Source organism: Blastomyces dermatitidis, assembly GCF_000003525.1.
Source record: "Blastomyces dermatitidis ER-3 genomic scaffold supercont1.6, whole genome shotgun sequence".
NCBI lineage: Eukaryota > Fungi > Ascomycota > Eurotiomycetes > Onygenales > Ajellomycetaceae > Blastomyces > Blastomyces dermatitidis.
In genome coordinates, this window is record NW_025544779.1 from 1865263 (window position 1) to 1876773 (window position 11511).

The 11511-nt window shown below is 39.2% G+C and overlaps 3 protein-coding genes across 4 annotated transcripts; 2 read left to right on the forward strand and 1 right to left on the reverse strand.

Moving 5' to 3' along the window:
• Positions 1–1184: 1184 nt before the first annotated feature.
• Positions 1185–4580, forward strand: BDCG_06052 (MFS multidrug transporter). The gene is made up of 3 exons (XM_045421773.1): positions 1185–2509; positions 2647–3464; positions 3528–4580. The coding sequence occupies exons 1-3, from the start codon at positions 2048–2050 to the stop codon at positions 4093–4095; spliced, it is 1848 nt and encodes a 615-aa protein (XP_045277570.1). The 5' UTR covers positions 1185–2047; the 3' UTR covers positions 4096–4580.
• On the reverse strand, positions 4135–6195 carry BDCG_06053 (F-box domain-containing protein). Its single transcript, XM_045421774.1, has one exon. It carries the CDS (start codon positions 5981–5983, stop codon positions 4871–4873), a length of 1113 nt encoding a protein of 370 aa, XP_045277571.1. The 5' UTR covers positions 5984–6195; the 3' UTR covers positions 4135–4870.
• Positions 6196–6216: 21 nt separating this feature from the next.
• BDCG_06054 lies at positions 6217–8156 on the forward strand. Of its 2 annotated transcripts, XM_045421776.1 has the most exons (3): positions 6217–7006; positions 7091–7238; positions 7330–8156. In XM_045421776.1, the coding sequence occupies exons 2-3, from the start codon at positions 7095–7097 to the stop codon at positions 7795–7797; spliced, it is 612 nt and encodes a 203-aa protein (XP_045281516.1). In that variant the 5' UTR covers positions 6217–7006; positions 7091–7094; the 3' UTR covers positions 7798–8156. The 2 variants fall into 2 exon arrangements, with proteins under 2 accessions (XP_045281516.1, XP_045281515.1); XM_045421775.1 differs by having other exon boundaries at positions 6217–7238.
• The last annotated feature ends 3355 nt before the right edge of the window (positions 8157–11511 follow it).

Here is an 11511-nt window from a genome sequence, read left to right on the forward strand (position 1 = left end):
ATTCAATAAGTGATCTTAAGTGATTACAGCTTAAGAAAGTTTCTTTTCAGTTTATAAGTATCTCTGAAAATCATGTCTAGAGACTCAGTTTAAGAGTGTTTACAGATAGTAAGTATTTCTTGTAAAAAAATAGCTTAATTCTGTGAGAGATGCTCAAGAATATTCTTTACTAAGATTAATTTATTTATAAGTTCAAAGAGTTTCTCTGTCACAGATACAGAAAATAATGTTTTATAAGTAATTAATAAGTTCTCTGAGACTTCTTTTATAAGAGTTATTCATAATTCAGATAACTGCTTCTGAGTATCTGCAGTAAAGTTCATAGAAATTGAAGTATATAAGTTTCTAGTTCTTTCAGTTATAATAGACAGTTGCTGACTGACTGAGCTTGAAATGTAAGAATAAGTGCTTACAGATAATTATTCAGATGTTTACAGCTTGATGTAACATATACTGTTAACTACTAGAAGTATTTATAATAGAAAGATAAAATGTAGAAATCAAATATATAATAGTATTCAAGCTGAGTTATAAATAGTATTTGTGAACTTCAGTCTATATAGTTGTATATAGTCAAGAGCTGCTAGCTCTATTGATTACATAAGAGATAGAAATAGAGGTAAAGAATTCATAAGAAGCGGGATTTCTTACAGATCATAATTTTCACTTCTCAATTTAAATTATTTTTATTACTTTAAATGACTTTAAATCTCATTTAAGTATTATCAAAAAGTGTTACTTTTTAAAAAATTAAAAATAGTCTAAAAAAAACCTTAAAATGTCTAAAAATAGTAACTTTATATCAAGAATGAAACTAAATGAGATTAAATGAGATTACTTTCTTATTTTTTTCAAGTCATGATTTCATTTTAAGATCTGATATATAGTCACTTTATATGTTTTTTTAATAGTCAGTCTCAGCAGAATTCATATCAAGAAATGTATAAGATCAGATTAAATGAGATTAAATATGAAATTCATGATCTCAGTGATTAGTCTAATATAAATCATGATCAGAAGTAATGCTTTTAGACAATATAACAACTGTAAAGTTTGATCCTGGTCTCAGACATGATCACACGGTCAGTCTAGATATGAGAGAGATGAAGAGGTAGAGTGTAAGACTGCTAGAGCTTAGAGCATCATCACATGATTATCACATGACTCACACAGGTCATAGTAATCTTATATTCCCTTCTCTCCTTTCATAGCTAGTTCTTCTACTCAAGAATCAGTAATATCATGACCTGTTGTATAGCTGCAGTTCCACTCTGATATCCACCAGTGACACGGCTCTAACAGGAAAACCCAAGCTGTGAGTGGGCCAGAAGTGGTTATTCCTTCCCCATTGGGCATAGCCAGAGCGATGACTAATATCACCTTTCGGCCCGTTCGGAGTCCCGAGGTCGGTACGTGCTGATTCCTCACTCGGCAAAAGACACGGCAGAAAGAATCTATCCAGCATGGACATATATTACCACGTTTTTAACAGAAGCAAAAACTGAATGTGGCCCCGAAAATACAAAATTCATGCCCATAAATTCCTTCCCGGAGCTGAAACCTTGCCGTGATCGAACTGCGGTGAACCCACCTGGGTTTAGACCTGTTCATTTTTCGCCTCTACCGCCTCCACCCCGCGCTTGAGTAGTTAGTTAGTTACCGAGCTAACAACCAAGCGGAAATGGGAAAAATGGGGTGCAGCTAGAAGAGACATGACGTCCTGTTCGCCAGTTTTGACACCTTAAAGGAATCTAGGTGGGGTGCGGACTATTTCACTGGCATGGCGTTTTTCTCACCGTGCCAGTGCTTGGTTTGTTCGTCTGTCACTCGATATCGATATAGAAAAATTTCCCTCGAGATTCTGCATGCAGAGGGCTTTGTCCAACGGGGGACGAGTTTCATCATAGATATTTCCGCTAAACAACGTTGATTTGACATTGCCGTCGCATCTTAATCCGTTGCATTGTTGCTGTCGGGTATGGAGTGCTCATATGGGACGACGAATATTTAGCACTTATTTTTATTATTTATTTATTTTATTTTTTCCATGTTGAGTATTTTTTTAAACTCATTGCCACATCAGATCACATACGCATTTTTATCTCCATTTAATGTTTCAATATTTGTTATATTGTTGATATACAGATTACCCTATTTCGCAATAGTCATGACAACATTGGATACCAGCGCTGACATTCCTCACGGCAACTCGACAACAGTTGAGCCGGGCGTCGCATGGCATCCCAAGAGCAAGAAATTCGGATGGAAGCTTTGGAACAAGCAGAATGCGCAAGCTGTTGGCGCCAAGGATGAAGCTCCCAAACCTCCTGCTGCTATAGAATCCAATGTCCGAATGCCTATTCCTGATGGACAACACCAACCTGCACAGGCCGAGCTGCTGTCAGAGCGTGATATTGAGCGGTTGGGACGGGAGCGTCCAGCTGCCTTCAAAAATGCTTGGACTGAGACAGCGTTCGTGTTTTCAATTTCCATGTCCCAGGTCCTTGCGGTAAGAGCTGGCCCCTATTTTATTCTCTCTTTCCTACTTTTAAGCTTTGAATTCTTCAGCATATACGTATGCTAGCTGTGGCTTGCAGAACTCCCTGTCCTGGAATCCCTACTAAACTCCCCGTCCACATATATTAGGAATATTTCATCTCCGGCTTCAACGTAGTGTTGCCATCTCTGGTTAAGGAGTTGAATATTACTGAGTCGTCCGCTATCTGGCCTGCAAGTGCGTTCTCACTTGTAGTAGCCGCGACGTTGCTGATATTTGGTCGAATTGCCGATATGATTGGCGGCTACCCAGTCTACGTCTTTGGCATGGCATGGCTATTTGTCTGGTCTGTAGTTGCCGGATTCTCTAAAAACCGCTTGATGTTGATCTTCTGCCGCACACTGCAAGGAATCGGCCCAGCTGCATACCTTCCGTCGAGCATGATGCTACTTGCAAAAGTTTACAGACCGGGCCCAAGAAAGAATATGGTATTTAGCATTTACGGCACGTGTGCAGTTATTGGATTTTTCATTGGGATCTTTTGCTCCGGCGTCTCGGCGCAGTTCCTTTCATGGGGGTGGTATTTTTGGATCGGTGCGATTCTTGCAGCTATCACAGCCGTTTCCTCGTTCTTGACCATCCCGTCCGATACGGCTGAGGCACGGAAACAAGGTATCAAGATGGATTATATGGGTGCGGCGCTTATCGTTCCTGGCTTGACATTGACTGTCTTCGCCATTACGGATAGCGCGCATGCTCCTGACGGCTGGCGGACACCCTATGTGTACGTCTGTTTCATCATCGGTAGTATTCTTCTCGGACTAGCTGTTTATGTCGAGGGATGGGTTGCTAAGTCGCCACTGTTACCATTTGATATTTTCGATGCTCCGTACATGAAGCCATTGGTCGTTTCTCTCCTATTTTTCTACGGGTGTTTAGGCGTTTACCTCCTTTACGGAACCCTATAGTAAGTGCATACAGTCATTTCCCCTTTTATGTTGCATTACCTCTAATCATCACGTCTATTTAGCATGGTCAATATCATGGGAGCAAGCCCTATGCAGGTAGTCGCCTGGTGCGTCCCCATGGTCGTCGGCGGATTTATCTTCCCCATCCTCTGCGCGCTCTTCCTCCACATCATCTCAGGAACAGTGTTGCTTATAATCTCCGGCATCGGGTGGGTCGGAACCGGCGTTCTCTTCGCTGTCATGCCTGAGGGAGCGTCATACTGGGCCTTTGTGTTCCCCTCCATGGTCGGCGCTACGCTAGGTATCGATATCACCTTCAACATCACGAATATCTTCATAACGACAAGTCAGCCCGCCAAGCGGCAGGGGCTGGCTGGCGCTGTGATTAATTCAGTGCTACACTTGAGCATTGCGTTTCTTCTTGGGTTGGCGGATATAGCGCAGGTGCACACGGCGCACTGGGGCAAATTAGAGAGTTATAGAGTTGTGTTTTGGTTTCAGGTTGGATGCGCGGTTGCGTCGTTGTTAATTATGATCTTTTTTGTGAGGGTTAATGCTGCGAAGAGTGAGATGACGGCGGATGAACGGCAGCAGTTGATGCAGGGGGAGCAGTCGGATTCGCAAAGTTGAACCCGGTTAAAATAGATTTACGAATTGATGCATATAAAACTCAGCTTATAGAATTTCTTTATTGGTTCGGGGATTTATTTGGGCTAGTATGATCAAAGGAAGCTTTTTTATCTTAGCTATATAGCGATTGCATTTTAGAGCTGGACTATAACATGACCCGTCTACCATCCACGATATGGCTTATCATTTGGATATGTTGCTAGCTTCCATTAGCGTTCTCCCTCCAGTTACTACGGTTGCCATCTTCTTCAAGCTTTCCAGTTGGGCAGTGCTCCCTACGGCATAACCACGAGTTGAGTGGGAGTTAAACAGGAGCCATGACCAAAAGCCCTTCGCCCAAGCCTTGGTAAGCTATGATTGGCTCGAGACCTAGGTGGTCATTCCAAAGGCGGTTATGCATGTATTGGTACTAAAAGCCCTCACTCAAAGGGGTTGAAATGCAATTTCTTTACTCCGCCATTGCTCGATACGGTACTGTAATGATTCAAGTAGGAAAATACAAATAGAAGGTAAATGTTTTGACGAACGCAAACAAATGATTACTATAGGTGTAATAATGCGACATTCAAGAAGAAGAAAGAATAATGACACTCAGTATGAATCCTGATACATAAAAGGACCAGCCCATTGCCCGTATGAAACTCCCGCAAATGACTGAAACAATGCGAAAGGAAAGATGATACTAGGTCTACCACCGCGTTACACCAACGTCCTAACGTAAAGATGTAAAGCAAGTCGTTAAACCAATCATCGTAGGGACGGTGCGGATTGATTTCTATATTTTCACCCACAGCCCGCCTCCATCGTACGTCCACTTTCCTTTCAAATTCGACCCGATTCTAGAAACTAGATTATCCCTCAGAGCTTCAAGATCAAAATCAAAACACTTAAACTCAACAAGCTTGCCCTGCACGCCCAGGTATCTGACTGAGTGCGAAATTAGGGAATAGCTTGTATCCAGCTCCATCCACGGGTCGTTGGGATCCAGGGTTCCTGCCCGCTGCTCATCCTCGAAGATGGTGCTGGTAGGTTGCGGTGCAAGCTGGAAGCTTAAATGACGTAAGTTCGACATGTTACGTATAACCTTCAAGACCAGATTTGTGTGATTGTAGAAAGGGAACACAGCGATATAATGGAATGAGGTCAGGCGCGAGATTGCCCCAACGGGGTAGGGGAGCTCCTTGGATTGGAGAGGATCGACAGAACCCCAGTGTTCCATGATTGAAGGGACACGGAGAAGATAATATTCGTAATTGCTATATGCCCTCAGAGAAGAGCCTTCGTTGAATAGGATTTCCGTCCACGGTCGAGCGTTGAAGAGGGTTCCATCGGGCCCTGGTTTCGGAGAATAGGCCCGCCGCTGAGCTGGCTCTGGTTGGTGGAACTGCATAGTTTGAAGTGGCAAATCGAAGGCCCAGGAATGCACGCTTTCCAGGCGGCAGAGAGCCATGTGCGCGAACATATAGGGAGGTGCTATGACAGTGAGATGGCGAGGATCAACCTCTTCTAGCAACCGCACCCACCACAGCGGTTTCTCGCTGCCGGGGAATATCGAACGCACAGACACCAAGACTGATCGTACATGGGGGGCAAGCTCATGTCTTCGTAGGAAGTCGAGGAAGCGTTCCTGGTCCCGTAGCTCGTGGTGGGTGTGGGTGAAGAGGAAAGGGCGCGCGAGGGCTCGAAAGCGGGACGAGGTTCGCGAAACATTTTTTAGATCTATAGTTGTGGACGATGTGATGTTGTGCGCTGGAATTTGACGCAGCTTCCCTGCAGACGGAGGAGGGCCTGAGGAGAGATAGGAGAGCACATGGTTGAGAAGTTCATTGGGCAGGGTTTCGATCGAAGAGGTAGCGGTGTTTGCGGACGTTAAGGACCTGTTGGCCATGTGGATGCAAATATTAGAGTGGTAACCTGTTTGCGTTAGCGATTCATTTTATTGGCGTAAGGTAAAAGTACCCAGGGAGAAACATGGGGATTTCAAGGCTTGTTCGTGTGGAGGAGTTTCGTGATACGAGGAGTCGCGTGCGGCTCAACCTTGGGGAAACAATTAAGGTTTGGCCTGGGTCGGCTACAGCGGATGTACTCCGTGGTTCCAGTGCAGTAAGTTACCGCGTCTGTGCGGCTTTTGCGGGGAAGAAGTTATCTCAGGCTGGAACCCGACAACGTTTCACGTTATACAAGTTCCTAACTTTCCGTTCCCACACAGCGGATGGTGCCTGCCGGGATAGTTACATGGTAGAAATCTCTCACCATGGTATTAGTTGAGCCGTTGCACAATGACAACTACATACACCCACTCCGAGTTATGAGGATAACCCGGGGCGAAAGGGATTAAAGGGAACCAGGAGCAGCAGAAACGGTGGAGCTGAATGGTATCGGATTTACGGATATTTAGACGTGGGAATGCAGTATGATTCTCCAGGGAAGGAGAACCTGCTCCAGAAGCTCTTACTTTTTTACTTTTTGAATGAATGCAACTGATTGATTTACTTCCTCTTGGGGCTGAGGCGAGAATCGCCGATGCATGTTTCCCAGATCCAGCTTTCCGTGGAGGATCTCCAGTTTGCGGAGGCAAAATGTATGCTGGGGACCGGAGACCCTGCTTATGATATCTCCTAGACCCTCTTCTCGACTCTTTCGTTCTTGCCATTGTCTATCTGTCTGGGTGACTATCGAATTATCACCACGAAACGGAAAAAGAAGAAATAGAGAAGGAGAATGGAGGTGAGAAACAAAAGAAAAAAGAAGAAGAAAAAAAGAGATAGACAGAAGGCGGGAGGCCAGAAACCCAAGGAAGCAGAGGAGGGGGACTCTGAACCTTATGAAGAGTCCACCATATCGAGCTACGCTACCCTGCGGCAACTCGATATCAACATATAAAGGCAGGAAGTTTTCGGCCATCCTGTTCGTGAGTGAAGCTCGGCTCAGAAGTCCATCTTGAATAAATTAAAAACCCCAATTTTCAAACAAGTTGGCAGCTGATCTCAAACAGGAAGATGCACTTCTCCGTCCCCTCTCTCGGCCTCGGCCTCGCCCTCAGCCTCGCCATGTGCGTTGTTGCTGACGGTGTCTCCCATAAACGTGACGTGGATGTCTCCAATAAGCATAAACATGACCACGGCCATAAACCTAGAGGGAAAGTGAGTGATGCTGCCCTCTCCCATTGCCAATTCTTCCAGTCACCTTTTATGTTAAAGCATGCATTGACGATACCCTTCCGCTTCAATGAAGGATGGCGACGTGTACGACCTTTTGAAAATCTTAAACACAGACCCACTGGGCTTCGGCCACCTCGGTGACGATGGCGTTTACCGCATGTACAACAGAAATGGCACCGTCATCGACTATTTACTTCTTAGCAGCGATGAAATTGAGGAACTGATCGAGAAATCTCCCCTTAAGGAACAGGACAAGAATCATATGAGGAACCTCTTGGGTGGCGTGAATAGTACAAATGTCGATCTGCAACAGATCTGGTTCCCTGCTTTCAATCTTCGTCCACATAAGTTGAAATATCCAGACTCCTTGCAGCGCCGGGGTCAACGTCCGCCCACGTCGCCTGTTCCAGGTGGGCTAAAAGAGCCGCCGCCGCGTCTTCGATGTATAGACATTATCTGTTTTGAGTCTGGACCTTGCTGGGAGGCTAGATGCATGCTTTGTAGTTTTTGGGATGACTTGCCAATGGGCAACTGTGTTTGAGCTTTTAACAAGGATAATATGTATATAGCTGAGTAAATGGCTACAGCTTACAGAACTGTAATGGAGGGATCCTGCAGCGCCAAGTCGCATGAAATATTTAGTACGCACGACCTTCCTATATAGGCATAGATGACACGATGCGGCGCTGCTGTGGCATAGGCCTTGAAAATATTGTATTCATCTAATTGAAAACCTCTTGTATGCCGGGTAATGGATATAATAATAATCCATCACTGTAATAAGCAGCTGCAGCTGCCACTGCCGCTGCCGCCGCTTGTACAGTTATTTTGAACTCCAATAATAATAAAAAGTGAGGTCTTTGATATCAGCCGCCTGTTCCATACACCCATTTTGATTTCAATCTTGAAAATATAAGAGCTTGATGACAATAATGGTGATGGTATGACAATTGTGAATGCAAATCAGGGGGATAGATAATCTGAATAAGATAGAGAAAGGCATATGTATAGATGAAGTTGATAATCAATCTGCCTTACAACAATATGAGATATGAGACTAACTTGATGTGAGAATTTAGACTGACTGTGTGACCGTGTCTGGAACCAGAACTAGAATATTTGATGATCTTATTATCAATTTGATTGATCTCATTACACAGTTTTAAGATTAGATAGTAGTTTTATACTGTCTCAGTGAGACTTACTGTCTACTCTTATCACATTTTTCAAATGAAATCATGATTTTTACTTCTTAATTTAAATTCTTTTTATTGCTTTAAATAACTTTAAATCTCATTTAAGTGTTATCTTAAAAGTGTTACTTTTTAAAAAATTAAAAATAGTCTAAAAAAAATCTTAAAATGTCTAAAAATAGTAACTTTATATTAAGAATAAAACTAAATAAAATTAAATGAAATTACTTTCTTATTTTTTCTAAGTTATAATCTTATTTTAAGATCTAATGAATAGTCACTTTATATGTTCTTTTAATAATTAATCTCAGCAGAATTCATGTAAAGAAATGTATAAAATTAGATTAAATAAGATTAAATATAAAATTGATAGTCTCAGTAGTCAGTCTATATGAGATATATAGACTGACTGTGTAATTATATCTAGATTAATTATGTAACTGTGTCTGAGATCAGAATCAGATTTTTTAATACTTTTATTATCAATTTAACTGATTTCATTACACAGTTTTAACATTAGATAGTAGTCTTATACTGTCTCAGTAAAACTTACTATCTACTTATATCACATTTTTTAAATAAGATTATGATTTTCACTTCTCAATTTAAATTATTTTTATTACTTTAAATGACTTTAAATATTATTTAAGTATTATTAAAAAGTGTTACTTTTTAAAAAATTAAAAATAGTCTAAAGAAAACCTTAAAATGTCTAAAAATAGTAACTTTATATCAAGAATGAGAATAAATAAGATCAAATGAAATTACTTTCTTATTTTTATCAAGTCATGATTTCATTTTAAGATCTTATATATTATCACGCTCCCGGCCGTGTCAAGACCCTGTTGCAGTTTCACACGGCTTATCACTTTCATGCGGATGATTTCATTCTGTCTGAACTGGTTTTCAATCACTCTATAACATTATTCAGATATATTATAGAAAGATCTGATTGATGAATATAAGAACCTCACTTCTATACAAGATCAACAGATTACTCTTTCTTGATAATAAGATACAGCTGAGATATCACTTCAGCTATTCTTACTTATGAAATGAAAGAAAAGTATTCATTCATTATCTATATAGAATAACTAGATGCTGACTTCTTATTAAAGAAGTCAGTGATTTATTTTTTCTTCTACTGAAATATATACAAGAGTTACTGCATATCTTATACAATCTTCTTAGTATACTAAGTATCATATCTGTGATATTCTTGTAATAACTCTGTAGTCTATGAGCTCACTATTCAAGTAAGATAGTCAAGTTTACTTATACAGCTTCTTAAATAACTATCTCTATATAATATCACTGACTAGTCATCACTTCAGTTTTATTATATTACAATTTGAATCACTCAATCTGATTATATAGTTGAATCAGTTAAGCTTTAATAGACTGATATAATCTTATGTATCTATACTGAGACTGATCTGATCTCATTCTCTGAGAGAAATACTATATTATTCTCTAGAGTGTGTACATCTCTACTTTAGCAGAAATTTAAGATTTCTGAACTCACTGTATATTTTAATATAAGCTCTTCAACTGCTTTATTATCACTGCAGTCTCTACACATCTACATCTATTATAAAGATAGAGAGATTAAGATCAGAGATTCTTCAAGATATAAGAGAAATATCTTATCTGAATTTCACAGCTTTATCTGTATTCTTGAATGAAAATTTCATCTTAACTCAAGCTAGTATAATACTTATAAGATATAAGTAATATATATTATTAACCTTCTTAAAGGCATCTCTGCAACTACTTGAGTTATTAAGAAGAGAGAGCTTGAGTGTATTAATACTGTAATAACTTAAGAAGAATTCAAGAACTTTCTACTGAATTAAATTAAAGATTACTGCAACTGCAGCTTCACAGCAGCAAAGTGATTCAACTCATTATATTAATAAGATAATAAGAATTTTTTCAATTTCAATACAAGATTTAAAGAATATTAAGAGAAATTAACTGATGATTTGAATTAATTAAAAACACAGCTTTATCTCACAAAGCTGACTTATAAGATGCAGATAATAATATTATAATATCAGAGTTTATTAATTAATTATACTAAGCTTATCAATCTGACTTCTCAGATCTATTTGAATAATCAATTCTCTGAGAAAAAGAGTAAAAAGATCTCTTCTAAGTAATTAATAACAGAATCTAAACAGTGTCATGACAGCTTCAGTGTAGAGAAAGTAAAGAAGAATTTCAAGTATTTTAATTCTTCACTCACTATGAAGAAATATTAAAAAAGATTTAATAAAGATATCTGTTTCAACTGTGAAGCTGATAATTACTATATCAGTGATTGTAAGAAGCTGAAGAAGAGAAGAAACTGAGAAGATATCTTCTCAAAGTTAACTTCTCTTCTGACAAATGTATTCATGAAAAATAAAGAAGAGAAAGAAATGAAGAATTAATAATTCTTATATCTCTGAGTTCATGTTACAATTATAATATATATCTTAAATAAGAAGATATCAGTGAGATGTCTACTCAACTTCAGAGTAAATATCAACTTCATATTCTATTTTCTTTCTTTGATGAAGAGTTGAAAGAAGATAGATCTATCAGATTATATTAAATTTACTGATAGAATAAAATATCACTGTTTTAACATAATTTAAGCAAAGTATGTGACTATAAACTTAGAAGAAATCTTTAAGAAGAGCAGTCTGCTTCTTCACACAGTTAATATCATAGATAAGAACATTATTCTAGACCTTCTGTGATTGAGAGAAAACAATTCTCTCATTGACTGAGTTATTCAGATATGATGATATCATCTCACTGATAAAGAGACAGTAATAGAGAAATCTGAAGAGTTTCATTGAAAGAATCTTAAGAAAAAGATAGAGTTGATATACTATATAGTAGATGATTAGAACTTGAGAATAGATGAAGAAGTTATCACTCTTACTACAAGATTAGCAGCAGTATCTGTTATTAAAGACAGATGTATACAATATCTCTTTACAGATTTTAAGAATGTCTTTTCAGAAAGAGAAGTAGTAAAGTTTTCTGATATTAAGATATAATATATAATT